The sequence below is a fragment of the Oreochromis niloticus genome, linkage group LG15 (genome assembly GCF_001858045.2).
Source record: "Oreochromis niloticus isolate F11D_XX linkage group LG15, O_niloticus_UMD_NMBU, whole genome shotgun sequence".
NCBI lineage: Eukaryota > Metazoa > Chordata > Actinopteri > Cichliformes > Cichlidae > Oreochromis > Oreochromis niloticus.
In genome coordinates, this window is record NC_031980.2 from 20,744,589 (window position 1) to 20,765,556 (window position 20,968).

The following is a 20,968-nucleotide window of genomic DNA, read 5'->3' on the forward strand; positions in this document are numbered from 1 at the left end:
TGTTAAATGTGTTAATCCAGCTCGTGAAAGACTGACGTCACAGTGACGAAGTAAATAGTAACTTGATGCTCTCCTTATCTCTGAGGCTGAGTCATTTGTAAACGTCCTAGCAAGAGTAAAGACCAAGAAAGAGAAAGAGAGAAACACAATGAATGCATGCAGACTGATTAAAATGTCCTTAGTCTTGATGTTGATGCTTCAGATTACAGGTAAGATTACAATACACACATTTAAAGCCAAATAAAATTAACTAATTTAAGTATTCTTCATTTAACTTAAAGAGCTTTGCATTGTTTGTGACTTTTTTAGACTTTTAGTTGAATCTTGGAAATCAAAGACAAAGTCAAAAATCTTGGGTTGTTAAAATGATCTTTAAACAAATCTAAGTACATGAAAGCCATTTTCCTGTTACTGTTCATGTTTTGCATTTCTGTTTTTCTGAGCAGTAGCAGTTTGGGTGAGTCCAACTATCTTCACGTCACAGAGCTGGCCATAACGTCACTTTGTCTTGTGAAAACGTGATAGATGGTCAGCATAACTGTAACTGTAATACCTGCTCTTCATTTACAGAAACACTGCAGTAATAAAGCTGATAAATCTGTTACAGTTGAGGATGTTGGTCGTTATGACCATCAAGATTACAAATCAGGAATAAAACAAGATCAAGATACTGAGGTTGCTCTGTATGTTATTGACAGTGAGTATTTATATTATATTTTCAGCTCAAACTGTCTTTTTATAGCAGCATATTAAAATAATAAAATCATTATTAAAGGAAATAAGTTATTGTTTTTCTGTTCAAACTTTACTTCCACAAAATTGTCATCTTCACCACTGGAAATATGTTACAAAAATAATAATGTCACCTTGTATTCCTGTTTGTTGACATACAAACACTGCCATCATATAGTGGAGTGGGTGTTTGAAGGTAATGACAAAATATCCTCAGACCTGGATGTATCACCACGTACCTTCTCTGTAACACTGACTTTTACCACACCGCACCTTAAACTGAAGTCAAGGAATTATGAGTTACTGAAATATAAAGCGACTGATGAGCACACTGAAGGTGTGCAGCTGTTTACCATCCCCCAGGCATCAGGTGGGAACACAGGTGAGAAATTATGATTACATAATTATTACCTCAAACTGATGTGTGTACTTACGCAAAATATTCCAGTTAAATATCACACCAACCTTTCTTATTTATTGTCTAACATGTAACATAGAGACTGTCCTCACTGTACACATGGTATTTAATTTTTGTGTTTTTTTTAAACCAGGTGAAGATGCAAAGGGAACAACAACAGTTACATCTGTCAACACCAATAATCCAGCAAAGCTAAAAGGTTGTGACTGAATTGCTAACATTTTTGTATTATAGTATTGTTAGAGTATAAAAAGGTTTTAAATCAGATTAAGCTTCAGAGGAAATTGAACTAACAAGCCAGTCTTAACCGTCACAGCTCTATGAGACATGAAGCCACTGAGAGAGCTGAGACTGCCTCTAGAGTTGGAGAGTCTGGGAATGAGGAAGACAGAAATATTGTAATTTTACTTTTTATGCAGTTTTCACACTTTTCTAATTGCTCTCAGTCAGTAACTTTGTTTCTGTAATAAACCACTTTGAAATGTCCACAGAAGGTCATTCTACATGATGTTTTAATATTCATGATAGTTCTAATTATTGATTCAGGCAGAACTCTAAAATTAGTTTTTTCAACTTTTCTAATTTCTATTTTTTATGTTTATAAATGTGGTAAAGTCATCATTCCTTGGTGTTATTGTTGAAAGACAAATAATTTGAAAGTGTAAAAATCTTTTTATATATATTGCAGTTTGTATACTTTAATTTTTCTGTGACAACATTCAATTCAATTCAATTCAATTCAATTCAAGTATTTATTGTCATTGTCAAGAACATGTGCAAACTCCACAGTTTATAATTAGATTCCAGAATCTAAATTGTGTTCTGTTGTTTTCCACAGGTGCATAATGACGAAGGCACAACGAACTGTGAACACTAAAGACCCTTTGCCTTCTGTCAGATTCCACTGATCAAAAACATCAACGAACGAAAGAAACCCGTCTATTTCTGTTACAGATCACATCATTACATTTTACATGTAAACAACCAACGCAGAAGATTATTTTAATACTTTGCCGAGACAGTGAAAGATGTGTCTTCATGGGCTTTTTTTTCTTTACAAACAGTTATGAATGACTGCTACTTATTATACCATTAATGTTATATGTAACAATTTCTCTCAGAATTGGTTACAAATAATGAAATAAAGAAAAGGTGTTTTGTTAAATTTCACAGTGTCTTTGTTTTTTTCTCTCACACACCACAAGATGGCACCTCAGAGCAAAACAAAATGCAAGCTAACTTGAGTTTATGTATACATAGAAGCCATAGTACTTCTGTGTAATCCCTGTCTCTTTGGTAGTTCAACCAACGTAATGGGAGTAGATATGGTTAGGGTACTCTTTAAATGACAGACAAGTCATAGACCTAAGCTGACAACAGCACTCAGGTTACCGAAGCGTCTGCTGACCCCTTGACATTTCTGTTAGAGATCTGTGCATCTACTTGACCAGAGCAACACAAACACATAGAGGGCAGAATGAAGCCTGCATTTTAATTTGTACATTAGGGCTCTGGTGATGGATGATTTTATCAACACAGTGACAGGAATTAAGGTAACTGGTTCAAAATCGTTGAACCCCTGAATAAACAACAGCTCTACTGGAGAAAGACAAACTAAAATATAGACATATAATAAACCCTGTACAGTCTCGCTTACCACAATTTTGGATAAAAACCATGCAACTCAATTCAATTGTGGTAAAGGAGTCAGTGTACAGACAAATTAAGTTAAAAACAACTTAAAATTGCTTGTTTGTTCCCACTGTAACATAGTCCAACTACAAATGCAGAGCTTCAGTAAAGGCTCCATTAAGACTCCTGACATAATTGGCTGTCCTGATTATCTCATCAGTGTACTTGATAAATTCCAGGCTGATTTATGTTAAGAATACAATAATGAAATAAAAAGTGAAAAAAGTATGATTGTGTACATCCTTATTACAATGAGTAGCCTGTCATCACCCAGTGTCAGCAATGTGTCAGCAATACGAACATCATGATGTCTGTTTTGGCTCTTTTGGGGACAGGACCAGGCAACTGCCTATATTTGGTGTAATCCTGCCACAGATTTCTGTACTAGAGTGTGTAGGCAACACACTCTAGTACACTGCCAGTATCAACAAGAGATCGGCAGTTGTCTTCCTTGACCCATCAGCCTGTATGATTCAGGTTAGCATTCACATCCAACTTTGCCTTCAGGCTGCAGCAGCATGTGTTCATCTCGGCTATGTAACACATCTACACAGAGAAATATGAGAACATAAATGCAGTGTTTGCAGTCTAGAGTATAAGCAGATTAAAAAGGAACCACTATCGAATACCTTCCTTCAGTTATTAAAATTCCAAACACAACCAAGGGCTCACAGCAACTTAGAAACAAACATAAAATGACTCCCAAATCAGAGCTGACGGAGCAACTATGGAGGTAAGTTAGTGTGCAGATCACTGATGTAACTGCTAATAAACAAAATGAAAACAACTTTTTAAATTCTCTGATTCATTTCTATGTTCTTACTTTTGTCAGTACTTGCAACCATTCTGTCTCGTGGAGCTGTAGCTCTGCTCTCTCTCTCTCTCTCTCTCTCTCTCTCTCTCTCTCTCATTCGCTAATTTAACTACATTAAGAAATAGTAGCCAGTGTTCTTCTACATATCGGTCCTGTTAATGTTATTTGTGACAAACTGTCTCTGTATGATTAAAAAAAGAAAAGAAAAAAAAGGTATCTGTGTTTAGCTTGTCTAGTTTTGTTTGTCTCAAACACTTGAGACAACCCACAACATTGCACTGCTAACCACAGTTAGCAGCTTGTGCTCTTAATCTTTAGACTTTGACTTCCTGTTCTTTCACCTACAGTCTTGAAACATTTCTCTGTAACTTTGAACAGCTTTTTTTGTCCTGAGATCTGACATTTCTCTAAATAACATAAATTCAGTGGTTCATCCGTGAAACCTGGTAACAGTTCAGACAGTCACTCAGAAATGTCTGAACCATTTTTGTTTCAGATTTTTATCTGGTGATCATTAGAGGCTCAAAACTCTGAAAGCTCTGCAGCTGCACTTTGGTTTTCACAAAAACACTCCCCCTTCACTCCTCAGAAATGATCATTCAGAGAGAAAATGGTGGTCTCAGACCACAAACACATTTATGTGCATGTCCTTACCTACCTCCTATCATTGGTGACTACTACACTATCATCACGTTACATCAAAAATAAGAAGACTCAAATACTGGTGGTCAAGGAGTTCTTCTACAGAAGAGCCGCACTTTGCAAACATTGAACTGACAGTCTTCACACATTCAACTTCCTCTTCTACTGTCGATCAAAACACAACATGTACTGTTATTATTCCTGTGCAGCACTTCAGATAAGAGACTCTGCAAAATGCAAAACACATAAAAATGCTAAAGCTTTCCACTCATTTTATGTGATTTTTATCTACTTTAAGGCAGGAGAAGAGACATTAAAAGCTAGAAATGTATGAATTTACCAACAGACACAGGAGAGGAAAGAACTGATGTCACTATGAGGAAGTGATCAGGAAGTGATGCTGTATTCATCTCTGAGACTGTCTCATTTGTGAACGTGAGAGCAAGAACAGAGACTGAGAGAGACAGAGAAGCACGATGGCTGCATTCACATGGATTCAAATGTCTTCTTTACTGATACTGATGCTTCAGTTTAACGGTAAGTGTAGATAGAAAACATGTTCAATTAATAAACTGCATTATCAGTCATGTTAGTTTGTTTCCTGTAGTTGAGGAACTTGTGCTATATGTTTCTTTTTACTTTTTAATTTTATTTCTCATTATAAACATCACAGTTATTAGCACAGCACAGATAATGTTTCACATTTCACTGTTTTTCTTTTTCAACAGGAACAGCCGAGCAATATTCACCTGTTTACGCTGTCAGAGCTGAACATGACGTTACTTTGCCTTGTAAAAATTTGATACATAATAAATGTAAAAGTACTACCTGGCTGTTCAGTGATTCAGGAAGCACAAGAACACTCTTTGAAAATGGGCAGATTCACAAAGATACCCAGACTAAATCAGACAGACTGACTGTTAAAAATAAAAACTGTTCTCTGGTTATAAAGAAGGTCTCAGTTGAGGATGTTGGTCGTTACACCTGCAGAAAGTTCAACAAATCAGGACAACAACAAGGTCCAGACATTCAGGCTGATCTGACTGTTATCAGCAGTGAGTATTTGCATTATTATGTTTTCAGCTCAAATTAACAAAACAAACTAAAACATTACAGCAACTATGTGATGAAATTAATGTTGTTGTTTTTCTCTTTCAATGTCTCCATCTTCACTAGTCACTAAACATGAGAACCATGGCGACGTCATGTTGAACTGCTCTGTATTTGCCTATGGACACTGTGGGCACAAAGTGGAGTGGCTGTATGAGGATGAAAAGAAAATATCAGACATGAAGATCTCGGCAGGTCGATGCACTTCTACTGTGACATTTACAAGATCTGACCTGTCCAAGTTTTCTAAGCTGTTAAAGTGTAATGTAACAGATACTTCCACCAAAAATGTGACAATCTTTCCCTTCAAACCTCAAAAGTCTTCAGGTGAGAATATATTACAATCACCTCATAGTGATGAGTCAAAATAGACAAAATTTGTTGACTAATTTGAAATTTCAATATTCCACCACTCTATATGATGTACTGTTGTAAAGGTACTATAATTATTTTTTTTTTAAGTTTAATTTTGTTATTGGATTTTTAGATAAAGATGCAAATAAGACAAAATCCACAATGGCATCAACTTCCACCACAACAGCAAATTTAATGCCAACACTGAAAACATCATTGTCATCAACAATATCATCAACATCGTCAACAGCAGCATCATCAACAATAATATCATCAACACTGTCATCAATATTGTCATCAGTATTGTCAACAACAGGATCATCAACATCAATGGAAGTAAAGACATCAGCAGTGACACCGGTGTATCAGAAAGCATCAGGAAGTAGGGACTGAATCTTCTCTTCTTTTGAAGTCTTAGGTTTGAATAGGAGTGATAGTTGGTGGAGAAATTCATTATCATCGTTAACATACTTTGCTACTCTTTTCAGATCAGTTATGGTTTATTATTGTTCCTGTGGGATTAGCAGGACTCTTAATAACTGCTGTGGTAGTCACCAGATGGAAGAAAAATGCAGGTAATTATTAATAATTATAGTAATAGTAATAGTAATAGTAATTATAAATATGGTTGCTAACTGTCTACTGGACAGAAAGCCTAGATGTTTAAGTCATAAGCTAAATGCAATAGTTTTCTCCCCATTTTTTCAGAAAACCAGAAACTTCTGTCTGACAGCACTGTGAGTTTAAACACATAAGACACACACACACACACACACATATATATACATATATACATATACACATTAGCCGCCTATATATATATATATATATATATATATATATATATATATATACACACACACACACACACACATATATACACACACACACATACACACATACATATATATATATAGTTAAAATAGTTGTGTTGGACATAGTACAGATCTTAACTTAAAACATACACATATGTATTTGTTAATCCCCAGATAGGTCTAGGGGTTAGAACAAAAAAGCTCTAACTTAAAACAAAACCTTAACTGCCAATCAGCCAATGAAAAACAGGAGAAAAAGTTAATACCAAAAGAAAATAACGGCTCCCTGAAAAAGTTTCCGCTGAGCACTATAACAGAAGGTTCCGCTGTGACAACCAAAACATGGCTAAAGTCCCTTAAATGCCACTCATCTAATCCCTGGAGTGCAACCACTTGCTAGAGGAAAAAAGTTGCACTCAGTGTTATATTTTAACAGAAAAGAGGTGAGAGCTACGATGATAATGATCATGAGAAGAGCGTTAAAGCTAATTTCATTACATTTCAAACAGACTCAGTATAAATTCACATATTATTAAGCAGTTAATAGTTTGTCTTTGCTGTGTTATAGGATGAAGCTGAGAATGATGTTTCATACGTCACCATCAGCTTCACCAAGAAGGCCCAAAACAAAGCCCAGGTAAGATTCCTGATATTCATCGAGACAATGGTAGAAAAGAACTTTTAAAAATAATGACCTAAGTCTAAGGAGGTTGGAAATAAAGCAACTGGACCTTTTTAAGTTTATTGAAGACATTTCACCTCTTATCTAAGAGCTTCTTCTGTTCTAAAACCAAATGACTTAGAAGTTAAAATCACATGTGATGTGGCACATGATGAATGGTGACTCAGTAGACAACTCCCACTAAGTTTAAATACCTGGGACTCTGGGACCATTTGGTTTTGGAACTGAAGAAGCCACATGGATTAGATCAATCCCAAAAAGAATAAACTGTTTGGGATTTCCTAACCTGGTTGGTTGAGCATGCATAAAGATGTCAAGAAACCTAATTAAGTCGAATCGTGTTCTTTGCAAGCTCTTAGACTACCATGACCTGGATGACTACGAACCTACACATCTTTAACAAAGTCTTTTGTAATGTGTTCTTATAGGCACGTTGTGGTGATGATGAAGGTGACACTGTGACCTACAGCACTGTGAAAGCTTCCTCTTCATCTGCTGGCGGTTTTACAGATTCAAGCAACCTTTATTCCACCATTAATAAACTAAAGAAAGAAAATAAATAGCATGTTGCACATGAAAGTTTACATATTTTTGTTTTTTGTTGTGCTTTTTTCATTTTGGTGGTGTTCAGTTCACTTAGATACTTAAAGTGAGGACAGAGCTATTGTAAGGAAGTTAAAAATATTAAAACAATGCTTTGTAATTTGATGAGATTTGGGGTCTGTCTGAAGATAAATGCCTCAAGTCTTATTATTTGTTCTGTGAATAAAAATAGAGTGAGCTTTGGAGGAAATGAAACAAAAAAAAAAAACAGCTGTAAATGTCACAGTATCAGATCTATGAGGCATGAAGACCCTGAAAGAGTGGTGACTCCCTCTAGAGGTGCAGAGTGTGAAAATGAGGAAGGAAGATATATTGTAGATTTTATTCTTTACACAGTGTTCTTATATTCTTAGTATATAGACATCATTTACAAGGTGTATATGGACATCTTTTACAGCTTGTCCTTGTCCTGAATGTTATTATTTATTGATTTTTTGCAAAGGCTTAGTTACTCCGTTTTCCAAGATTTTGGACAAACGACATCCATCTAACTTTGGATGGAGCTCCTCTCATTTCTAGAAATTGTTGCATTCTTACACGCTTCTCTGCAGCTTGTGTCCTCCTGTAATACCTTCAAACCCCATCCCCATTCAGACTGTCTGCTCTCAGGCCACCAAAAAATAAATAAATAAATAAAAACATCACCAAACTATTTAAGCAAAAAAAATTCACAAAGGGAAAACAATACAGTGTCTTCAACTGCACCATAGAGTAAAATCATTAAATAAAGTAAAGTAAGTAAGTAAGTAAGTAAGTAAGTAAGTAAAATTTTATTTATATAGCACCCTTCAAGTTAAAAATCACAAAGTGCTTCACAGAAGCTAAAACATAAAAATAAAAATCAACCAAAAGCAAGTTTAAAAAGATGAGTTTTCACCTGTTTTTTTAAAAGCGACCACTGAGTCCACAGATCTCAAGCTCAAAGGGAGAGAGTTCCACAGTCTAGGGGCCAGAGTTACAAAAGCTCTGTCACCTTTTGTTTTCAGCCTCGTGTGTTGGACAACCAGCAAGCACTGATCACATGACCTCAGGGACCTCCTGGGAATGTATGGATGTAAAAGTTCACTGATATATGCTGGTGCTTGTCCATGCAGAGCCCTGAATGTCAAGGTCACGACCTTAAAGTGGATTCTGAATTTAATAGGGAGCCAGTGCAGCTGAATCAGCAGGGGTGTGAGATGGGAGTACTTGGAGGACTTGGTCAGAAGCTTTGCATTCTGAACAATTTGCAGATGCTCCAAAAGAGGCTTTACATAAACAAGTAAACAAAGAATTACAGTAATCCAGACGAGATGAAATAAATGCATGAATGACAATTTCTAATTCAGAGCGCAATACAATGGGACTCAGCTTAGCAATGTTTCTCAAGTGATAAAAACAGGAGCGGACCAGAGATTTAACACGAGCGTCCAAAGTCTGAGCTGAAACGCGGGTCTCGCCACTGGCGATATGAGCGCCTACAAAGCGGCATCATACGGCGTGCGGCGCGCGGTGAGAGATGCCAAACGCCGGTACCGGGAGCGTGTGGAGTCCCGCTTCCACCAGGGCGACACACGGAGTATGTGGCACAGACTACGCACCATTACGGACTACAAACCCAGGGACACTGCGCCGATCAACGCCGACTCTGCATTCACCAATGAGCTGAACCAGTTCTACGCCCGTTTCGAGGTTAGCCAGGCGGCTAATGCCATCTACCGCTGGACTACCGAGGACAATGACGTCATCAACGAGAGCCCGGTGACCAGCTTCGCGGAGCATGACGTCCGAGCGGCATTGAGGAGAGTGAACACAAGGAAAGCGGCGGGGCCAGACGGCATCACCGGCCGTCTGCTGCGCTGCTGTGCTGACCAGCTAGCAGGTGTGTTCACTTACATCTTCAACGAGTCCCTGGCGAAGTCTGTGGTCCCCACATGCTTCAAAAGATCCACCATCATCCCGGTGCCCAAGAACAGCAAACCCTCATCCCTGAACGATTACCGGCCAGTTGCACTGACCTCGGTAGTCATGAAGGTGTTTGAGAGGCTGCTGAAGAACATCATCTCCTCCTCCATCCCAGACTCCACAGATCCGCTCCAGTTCGCCTACCGACCCAACAGATCCACTGAAGACGCCATCGCCCATGTCCTGCACACCACCCTCAGCCACGTGGACAAGAAACAGGGTAACTATGGTGAGAATGCTGTTTGTTGATTACAGTTCAGCGTTTAACACAATAGTGCCCAGCAGACTGTTCACAAAGCTGAGGGACCTGGGACTCAACAGCCGTCTGTGTGCATGGGTGTTGGACTTCCTCACCGGCAGAACTCAGGTGGTGAGGGTGGGTGGGTGTGTCTCCGACAGCATCACCATCAACACAGGAGCACCACAGGGGTGTGTCCTCTCGCCACTGCTCTACTCCCTCTACACTTCGGACTGTGTGGCCACCCACGGCTCCAACACCATTGTGAAGTTTGCTGACAACACAGTGGTGTTGGGTGCCATCTCCAACAGCGATGAGGCGGCCTACATGGACGAAGTGAAGAATTTGGCATCATGGTGCCAGGACAACCACCTCCAGCTGAACATCAGCAAGACCAAGGAGCTGGTGGTGGACTTCAGGAAGAGTCAGCACAGAGACTACAAACCCATTTTCATCAATGGAGCTCCAGTGGAGAGGGTGCAGTCCTTCAAATATCTTGGTGTCCACATCTCCTCAGACCTGACATGGGCTGCCCACATTCAGGTCCAGACCAAGAAGGCTAGGCAGCGCCTGTATCACCTCCGACAACTAAGGAAGTTCAGGGTCTCTCCAAAGATCCTCAGGATCTTCTATACAGGCGCTGTGGAGAGTATCCTCACACAGAACATGACAGCGTGGTTCGGGAACAGCTGTGTGAAGGACCAAAAAGCTCTCCAGAGAGTGATCCGTACAGCAGAACGCTGCTGCAGGATTGCTCTCCCCCCACTTCAGGACACCTACACCAGGAGATGCCGGACTAGAGCAACGCAGATACTGAAGGACCCGTCCCATCCTGGCAACAAACTGTTCCAACTTCTACAATCTGGTAGAAGGTTCCGCATCATCCGGGCAAGGACAGAGAGACTCAAGAAGAGCTTTTATCCTCAAGCCATCCGGGCCCTAAACCAACACCCCCCCCCCACACACACACACACACACACACACACACACACACACACACACACGCCATCTCACATCATCTATAATTGACTGAGACTCTCCTCCAGACACTCAATTCCTTTAACTTCCTTTAACTTTAAATATGTTTATATTGTCCATTCTGTAAAATAGTCAGATGTCTATTCATATTAATGTACAGAATTCACCTGCTGCTGCTTCTACTGCACATTCACCCAATGTATATACTATATATATATTTATAATGTTATCCCTCTACCCCCCCCCCATGTTTTTGCACATGTCGAGGATCGTGTCAGGATACATTTCACTGTGTGTTATACTTGTATAACTATGCATGTGACAAATAAAGAACATTGAACCTTTGAACCTTGAGTCAAAAGTTACACTATGGTTCCTGATAGAAGGTTTGGCAAATGTAGCAAGTGGACCCAAGTTTTCCATAACCCTAGGCACAAATTTTTTAGGAGCACAAACGAGGACTTCAGTCTTCTCCTCATTTAGTTGAAGAAAGTTTTCAGCTATCCAACCTCTAATGGAATCCAAGGACCTATGCAAAATCTGTAGCTTGGAAACATCTTGGGGCTTAAAGGAGATATGTAACTGAATTGCATCTGCATGGCAGTGATAAGAAATGTCCTTAAAAGTGCCCAATAAGTGCTCAAGAGGAAGTAAATACAACAAAAACAATAAAGGCCCCCAAAACTGAACCTTGTGGCACACCATAGGGAAGAAAAGAAGAAGAGGAACTGTACTTAGAGGTAGCCACAGTAAAGGATCGTTCATGCAAATAAGATTCGAACCACTCCAAAGCAGACCAGAATATAGCCACCCAGTGTCTCAGCCTATCTAGCAGAATATGATGGTCAACAGTATCAAAGGCGGAGGTCAGGTCCAACATCAACAAAACGGAGCATTCTCCTGCATCACATCTTATCAAAATGTCGTTGGAGACTGTAAGAAGTGCAGTTTCAGCAGAGTGAGCTTATTATTATGAGATTATTAAAAAGCTCTGTTAAAATATGAACATCGTTATAAGGAAATAAAACTAAATGAAAAGCATCGGAAAATTTAACAGCAGTAGAGGAATTTAAGATGCGAGAGCTAACCACATGTCGAACAGGAGAGAAGGACAGATGAAAAGACAGGTTAAAAAGAATACAACGATGGTCCGAAATAAAAATGTGCTCAGTACAAATAAAATCAATGGTTAAACCAAAAACAAGGTCCAGTGTCTTGGTGTGTGTGGGACCAGACACATGCTGTGTAAAATGAAAAGAATCCATGAAGCTAAGAAAACCTCTAGCAAAGAGGTAAGAGTCATCATCAACGTGTATATTAAAATCCCAGACTATAATCAGTCTGGACAGCTTCAAGGTCGAGGATAAAAAGTCACTAACTCCTTTAAAAACATGCTGTTTAGGCCAGGTGGACGATACACTACAGCACAGTAAAACCGAGCTTTATTTCTAATTCTAACCAGCTGTATTTCAAATGATGAAAAGTGTCTGACCCTTACTGAGCGACAGTGAAACTGGCTTCCAAACACCACAGCGAGACCTCCTCTTCGACCGGATGTCCGAGGCTGGCTGATGAAGGAGTACCCACTCGGGCAAAGTTTGAATAGTCACCATCGCGCTGCCAGGTTTCAGTTAGAAATAAGAAACCAGTTTTTTGGAAAGAATAAAATTGTTCAGCAAGAACGTTTTATTAGTCATTGATCGGGCGTTAAAAAGCGCCACGCTCAGCGAAGTAGAAGTCATATTATAAACAGAAGCGGCCCGATTTAGGGGACGTAGAAACAGAAAGTTTGATCCGCGACGCTCATAAATTCCACTCACCGTGGGGATGGAAGGCCAAACAACCGGAGAGTCTGGATGAACACTCCTGAGGTAACGCCGTCCCATAGATCCAGGCACAGCTAGTCCCCGCTTCCAGAACAGTCTGAGTTTCACCTGGACACCTGCTCTTTTTTCTCTCCTCCTCCGTGATTTGCGTGGACCTAGAAAGGTGCCACTGATGACACATAACGAAGATCCAGATGCCGGTATCAGCAGCGACGGATGGAAAATACCGCAGGAGGATGAGGTATCTTGACCCAACATAGAGAATCGGATGAATAACAGCGTCAGGCGATCATGACAAAAAGCAAAAGCAAAAAGGCTGAGAAAAACAGGACAGAGAAACTACGGCCGGTGTTCCAGATCAAATGGCGTTTAGATCAACTGGCGTTGGTCGAACAGATGTGTGGCAGACTTACGTTTCAGGAGCTGCTACCGACAAACCAGCAAAAAAAAAACCGCCAAATGTGTCATCTGTGACACCTGTGAGGTTATCTCAAACACACTCCGTCAGTCTTGATGCCGTTGAACAACAAAATGTTTAAAAAGGACGCGAGTTTACCTGGTGATATCCTCATGCGCGACGCGATCGCGAAAACAGCAAACAATTAATACCACGCCGGTGTTGTTCACAGGACCGCAAAGGTAAACGATCGGGAGACTCTTGTCGTCGTTACCGTTCCCCTCGCACGTTTTATTTCTCCGGTTTCAGCGTTTTTACTTCACAACTAAAGCGTGTAGTTTACTTTGTGTGCACTAACATGGACTCGAGTCAACCAGCGCCACCTCTGGCCAAGTGCCACAGCCTACAGCCAGATCAACTTGTGACACACATCTGCACCGTTTGAATTCGTTTCATGCACAATACATTTGTACCTTTCAATTGTGTCTGTTTGTGCGTCATGCAAATAAACCTGTGAAAAGAATGAAACGATATCATATATTTATTGTGGCCTACATTTGTACAAAATTCCAAATTATATACACAAAGTCATAGAAATCACCACTCCAGTTGGTCATCATGATTTTAATATTCTCTTTTTCCATAACAATGAAATACGCCTTGGACAAATATGACACATCAATAGTTCATTGGTGTTGTCACATCACATCCTGTAAGCATCTTCTGTCTGTGTCTTTTCTCTGGAAATTAATATTTCCAGCCAATATAGGCAATCCATCAACATGGATGGAGAGTTGGTAGTTATATACAGTCTGTATAAGTGTGAGGGACAGAAGTTACCTACATGACAGGCTACACAAAGACACGAACAGACAAATTAATATTGAGACAAGACTGCCTAAAAAGAGAGATACTACCAGGAAACTAGACACAAGGGGACAGGGAATGGGAGCAGAAAACCTAAGACTAGATAACAAACTGAGACCTAGGAATACAAACAGAGATCAAAACTATAACAATCAAAACTAGGACCTTCATCGCAGAATAATAAACAAACCTGAATCAAAAGTCCAAAACAAAAAATGCTGGGTACAAAACCCAGGATCATGACATGACTCATTATGGCAGAATCGAATCCCAGTAGTAATAGGATTTAGGATGGGGCCTCTCAGAGTGTAGACACTGGTGGTGGTAAAAATGAAGACTCAGGCTTGGATGGAGACTGAGGTGTCTGTGAGGTGGAGATAGGGAGGAGGTTGGGTTTCATGAGTAAGAATCAAAAAGGAAGAATGACAGAGAGCACAGATTTAAACTTTACCTAAAGCCAACACAGTTCTGCAGACAAGAAGATGATTGGACCAGAGTAATGATGACATTATTGAGACTGACAGTGTGGGAAACGGGGGGTGGTGTAAAGAAAAGAAAAGCAGCCTAACACCGAAGAAAGGCAGATGAACTTCATTAAAGGGCTAAGTACCACAGGCCTTTAACATGGCAGTAATTGAAGCACTTGTTGTAGCTAATGTCCAACCTTCCTTTTATCTCAAAAAATCTTGAAGGAGTAGTTGTAAAACAGCAAAATGATCAGAGGAATGCTTTTTTGAAAACTTTCAGTCAGAATTTCTCAAAGTACAGAAAGTATATTGCACTGACAACATTGAAGGTTAGAAATCTTTTTTATGGCCTCTGATAGTGGACTCATTTCTGGGCCCGTTCTACTAGACCTCAGTGCAGCGTTTGATATTGGTGACCATATTTTATTACAGAAATTCGAGCATGTCATAGGAAATAAAGGCACTGTTCTGCAGTGGTTTGAATCTTTGTGTTTGCAGAGACAGAAATCACTTCATGTAAAATATTTGTAGCAACATGAGATCAAACCTTTTTGTGGTCTTTGAAAAGGGGTCAAACAGCAGTTCTGATACAATGACTGTAGTCTGCATGTTTTTGACAAGGAGGGATTGTGAAACATTAATAGAGAAAAATTATCTGTGTGCAGTGGTCACAGAGTACATTGCGTGCAAAAGATCACTTAAACATTATCATTTGTGTTTTTGTTGTTTCTCAGACACCACACACACACACACACACACACACACACACACACACCACCACTTCCGGTTCTTTCATCTCCCTTCAACTTTTACTTTGTTTCTGTTTCAACAGGTCAGTTTTTACTGAGCGGTAACATTTGTTTCTAAATAAATAAATAAGTACTAAAACGAACTAAATAAAAAAATAGGAATGGAATTTACTTTAACTGTGGCTAGTGTATAGTAGAATTAATAGAACAGAAATAGTATAATATGATTTCAAATTATACCCTGAGCTCTGCTGTTGTTGTTGCAATATGCTCACCAAAACACTTCCCCTTCATTTCTGAGAAGAAGGAAAATGTCATAGGTGTGAAACCAACAGGTCTCAAACCACAAATGTTCTTACTCGTCACTATTTTTTATTTCATGAAATCAAGACTCAAATTCTGGTAGGACAGCTGTGTGACTCTTTTCATGTGCACTTTCACTTGCACTGAAACTAAAAATGTTTTTAAAAATGTACTCATGTGGTTTAGTTTGAAAGTATGCATTGAATTAATTGATTGAGAGAGAAGGGGATGGAAATTACTCTGAGGAAGTAACCAGGAAGGGGACACTGCTTTCGTCATTGAGACTGACTCATTTCTAACCTTGAGAGCAAAAGTAAAGACCAAGACAAAGACCAAGGCATGATGGCTGTACTGACATGGGCTAAAATGTTTCTGATACTGATATGGATGCTTCAGTTGAGAGGTAAGATTAAATAGAATGTCAACCTAATGTGTAAACTGCATTAATGCTACTAACATTGTCTTATTGCTTTCAAATTTAACACTCATGTTTTTTTTTTAAACTTTATGAGTTTATTTGACTCCAAAATGAGACGCACAAGAGTTCTGATGCATCAAAATTTGATTATCTAGACATTTGATCTACTTATTTACAGTTTATCTTCTCATGTCTCTTTCTTTTTTGGTTAGTAGCAAATGGGTACACTTTGTCCTTATTCCCTGCTGGAGATGATGATGAAGTCACTTTGCCTTGTAAAAATGCAATACACGCTCAACATGAATGTACCAGTACAACATGGTTCTTCAGTGGTTCGAGAAACCAGAAAGCAGTAGAGCTGGTTATTCTTGGAAAGATTGTAGAAGATCTTCAAGCTAAATCAGACAGACTCAGTGTTAGCAGGAACTGTTCTCTGGTTATAAAGAAGGTCACAGTTGAGGATGTTGGTCTGTACACCTGCAGACAGTTCAACGAATCAGGACCACAGCGAAGTCCAGACTTTCAGGTTCATCTGTCTGTTATCATCAGTGAGTATTTGCATTTTAATGTTTACACTCAAACTGTATTTTGACAAAAACGAATCAAAACATTACAACAGTGCATATTAATGCGATGTATTTATTATTACCCTAAATTCTCTCTATTTTCACCAGTGATTGAACATAAGAACGACGATGAAGTCAAGTTGTACTGCTGTGTGTTCTCATATGACCACTGCAGACACAGAGTGGAGTGGCTATATGAGGGTAAAGAGGAACAACCTTCAGACATAGAGATAAAATCCGGTTACTGTTCCACCACTCTGACTTTTACATCATCTCACATTGAGTCACGTTTTAATAAGTCACTGAAGTGCAAAGCAACCAACGATTATAATAAGAAAGAGCAGCTGTTTCCTTTCAGACTCCATTCCTCATGTGTGATAGCAGGTAAGGATTTCTGTAATCACACAAAATAACTGATTTGCTTAAAGCTTTAATCTTTAAATATCACATCAGCCTTTGTCCTCTATTGTTTAAATGTTTTCACCGTGCATTTTTTGGGCATTTTTATCAGCTGAATATGGAACAAGGACAACAATCAGTGTATCTTCAAACATCAATAATGAAGCAAAACAAGAAGGTACTAACTGATTCACTCATGTTTTAACGTTTTTTTTCTGAATGTATGGATGACACATCACTGCTGGTGAAAAAATTCTCATATTCTGCTGTAGTAAATGCCATATGTGTTGTATGATATCATATATGAACATGTAATTTTTTTCCTTGAAGAAAAGGCATTATATGATTTCTTTTCTTTGTATGTTTTCAGATCCTCGGTATTTGTTGAGATACATCATTGTGTGTACGAGTTTAGCAGGACTCTTAATAACATTTGTTACAGTCACCACATGGACAAAAACTAAAGGTCAGAACTTTCACGTATAATAATTTTATACTACATTAAAAGGAATGTTAAACACTGTGTAAAATATAAATGAAAACTGAATGCAACTAACATTAAAAACCATGTTTTATTCTTAATCAAACATAGAAAACATCACATGTTTAACAGGAGAAAATTTATCACTTTAGGAAAAAATCATTTTTATCATTTGAAAGGCACCAACACCTCTCAAAAAAGCTGGCAGGGCCATGCTTAACCCTGTTTAGTATCTCCTCTTCTTTTAACAACAGCCTGGGAGCTGAGGAGACCAAGTTGGACTTTTAGGAGAGGAATACTGATGAATTTTGGCTGATACAGAATCAGCAGTCCTGGGTCTTCCTTGTCGTATTTAGCTGAAAGGCCAGTTCAGCACCTTCAGCAGCTCTACTATAAAGCCATGCTGCTGTGACCTGCATGTGTGGATGGCACAGCAAACTGTGTTAACAATGATTTATCAACGTCACTTGCAGTATTTTCCATGACAGAAGTAGAGTGTTACAGACACAATGTTTGCTTACTTTAAAAGTGCTGATGGAGAATGTGGCGGGGCGTGGTCTGCGGTGCTGCTGCTGGAGAGGCGGATGCACCTGAGGGGCATCCGCAATCACGCCTCAGGTACGTCCGCCTCCCCTTCAGCGGCCCATCGCAGAGAAGTATAGAAAAGGCCAGAAGGTGCACTGTATCCTTGAAGATCTACAGAAAGCAGCTTGGTCAGCCTCTATCTCTACTTCAGTGAAAGTCTGCATCACTTTTTGCACTTTTCATACCCGATCATGTTACGGACGTCTTTCACGTTAATCCGTAATGTTGCAAAACTTTCTCAAACCTGACTCATTTTACTACCACTTAGTCCACGCATTGCCCCATTCCCAACTATTTCGAGGCATATTGCTGCTGTCATGCTCAAAATGAGCTAATATTTGAAGAAATTTCTAGATATTACATTATATTTTTATGTACTTACATTTTACACTGTGTCCCAGCGTCTTTGAAATTTGGCTTGTATGAAGCTGAAACTTTATAGTTGAAGATGAAGTTGACTTTCTCTGCGGTGCTTTTATCTTTTCAGGGAACATGCCACAGATGGAAGAAAACACTGTGAGTAAAAAGGTATTTGTTCATATAAAATGCGAACATATAAATGAGATAAGACCAAATACAAGTACAGATAATGATGACTGTGTCACAGTGAAACATATATGTTATCTTTCCAAATAGTGTTTATTTGCATATTTATTGTTAAGAGAAAGCTATATCAAAGACAATGAAAAATAGGTGTAGGTGGAGAAACTATAGACATAAACATGACAGGATCAGACAGATCAGAATAACTAAATAATAGTAATAAATTGCAATATTAGTCACTATATGTAATTGTATATCATTGTTCGCCATCTCTGACTACTGTCTTTCCAGATCAGCTGTGGTTTAGCATTGTTCCTGTAAATCTGTCAGCAGTCTTAATAATCATTCTGCTGATTATGAAAGTGGAAAAAAATCACTCATTAAATTTTAGAATTTGAAAAGTTTGAATTTAATGCTCACATAATGATGACATCACAAAAAAATGTTAGGATTTTGAAAATAGACGAATATTTCCTAACTTGCAATTATAAAAAAGAACTGAGGAAGCTAAACATGTCAGGATTGTCGGTTAAGACATGCATATACATATTAATGCAGCTTTGTTTACTTTGTAGATTGTGATTTTTACAAAACACACAGGACAGGAAACCAGAATTTCTCTTTTATTTAAGCTAATATTAACTTTATGTGTCTTTTCAAGAGGCAAACTACAGCTAGATGACAGCAATGTAACTTTTAACACTGATTAATTCAGTTAATTTTCAGCATTGTGGTTTTTGTTATTAGTATTACTATTAGCAAAGTATTTTTATACCAGAGAGTCTACAAGTAAATCACTAATAGTGATATGTGTATCAGAGAAATAAGAACAGAGAAATAAGAAAGCTAAATTCAAAAAGAAAAACTGCACCATACAAACCATTTATACATAGAGATGTTTTTGAGACACTGCGCAAATCTTCACCTAAAGTCAGCACAGTTCTGCAGCTGTATTTGTATTTAAGACTGAGGTTAAACCCTGCAGAGATCAGTCAGGAGACGGTAATTTCACACACCAATCCTTTTGTTATGATGATGATGCTTCTATCAGGTTCACGAGGAAAACTAATAAAGCCCCAGTAACTGTTTTGACATTTACAGAGGATCTAAGACGGAAGATCATAATTTTTCAAAACACTTTTCACTTCTATTGTAGCTAAAGTGCCATGACCTATTGTCATCCACAGTGTAACAAGTTTTATTTCAGGGTTTAAAATTTCTAGTCAACATCGCAGTTTCAAATAGTTTATTGGTTTTCATCACGTTTCAGTTCTTTTTACACTTTAAACGTCACTTTCACAGTATAAAAGTTTTGAAATTAGTAACTTTTTTCTGTGTTGATTTAATTAATTATTTTAGTCTTCTCTCTGTGACATTCATGTGCTTATGTTTTCTTCCCTCTAGGACTGTGGTGAAGATCAAAGTGACACCGTGACCTGCACCACTGTGAAAACTTCCTCCTCTTCCACTGGAGTTCCAACTGATCCCAGAAACCCACTCTAAGTTCAACAAGCAAAAGAATCCAGATGTTTCTCAGCAAATCATACCTTGAGAGTGATAAGGTTCTCTCTGACTTTTTCATAGGCAGTGCAGCCAGCAATCTTTTTTTACTGTACGTTTTCTTTAAATTCTGTACAAGTTCTTGTAATACAGTATTAAAAAATTACAAGATGTTACTTTGTTAAGCATTGTCTTCTTCCACTTCTTCAAAAAGGAAATGTGTGTGTAAAAAGAGTTTGACATGAAAAAAGAAATGTAAAAAATATCATGGATTAAATTAAATTTGATAAAGTCATACTTGTGGGCACTCTGTTACATCTGTCTGTGTAGCTTCTCAGTCACCCAGGTCATGTCAGTTTCAGGAGCTTGGAAACAAAGTGACTGGACTTTAACCAAAAGATTAGAGTCCCAGATATTTAAACACTAGTGGGGGTTCTTCCTTATGAGGGTCAACAATGATGTGCGTCATCACATGAGTCAAGGCTTGAAAAAAGGCGTGGGTCAATACCACCAGAGGTTTCAGGTGAAACCACAGTGAGACCTTGCCTCCTCCTATCACGTAACATATTTAGGTCATCTAAAATGAGACACGACATCTCAACACCACTCACATTTGTTTGACCTTCCCACACCTTTTTCCACACCCACCCACTCAGATGGAACAAAACACAGTGAGTTTAAACACCAAAACTTCCATTCTAACTTTGCAGAGTAAAACAATGTGTGGAAAGTGTTTTTCTGTTTGTTTGTTTTGTTTATGTTTGTTTTGTTTTTCTATAATTGTGGACCTACAAAAGATAGAAGAAAATAAATGATACGAATACACAGTTGCGTGTGAAAAATAA

The 20,968-nt window shown here is 38.6% G+C and overlaps 2 protein-coding genes across 5 annotated transcripts; both read left to right on the top strand.

Annotated features, from left to right (window-relative positions):
• The first annotated feature begins 4,705 nt into the window (after positions 1–4,705).
• On the top strand, positions 4,706–7,843 carry LOC102077608 (cell wall integrity and stress response component 3). The gene is made up of 8 exons (XM_005463310.4): positions 4,706–4,835; positions 5,027–5,353; positions 5,475–5,735; positions 5,896–6,144; positions 6,251–6,337; positions 6,471–6,499; positions 7,146–7,214; positions 7,688–7,843. Exons 1-8 carry the CDS (start codon positions 4,775–4,777, stop codon positions 7,820–7,822), a joined length of 1,218 nt encoding a protein of 405 aa, XP_005463367.2. The 5' UTR covers positions 4,706–4,774; the 3' UTR covers positions 7,823–7,843.
• A 7,912-nt stretch (positions 7,844–15,755) lies between these two features.
• On the top strand, positions 15,756–20,381 carry LOC102079076 (uncharacterized). Of its 4 annotated transcripts, none has more exons than XM_019346301.2 (7): positions 15,756–16,034; positions 16,262–16,597; positions 16,724–16,999; positions 17,127–17,192; positions 17,385–17,480; positions 18,568–18,608; positions 20,028–20,381. In XM_019346301.2, the coding sequence occupies exons 1-7, from the start codon at positions 15,971–15,973 to the stop codon at positions 20,124–20,126; spliced, it is 978 nt and encodes a 325-aa protein (XP_019201846.1). In that variant the 5' UTR covers positions 15,756–15,970; the 3' UTR covers positions 20,127–20,381. The 4 variants fall into 4 exon arrangements, with proteins under 4 accessions (XP_019201846.1, XP_019201847.1, XP_025755001.1 ...); XM_019346302.2 differs by having other exon boundaries at positions 18,568–18,596; XM_025899216.1 differs by having other exon boundaries at positions 16,265–16,597.
• The last annotated feature ends 587 nt before the right edge of the window (positions 20,382–20,968 follow it).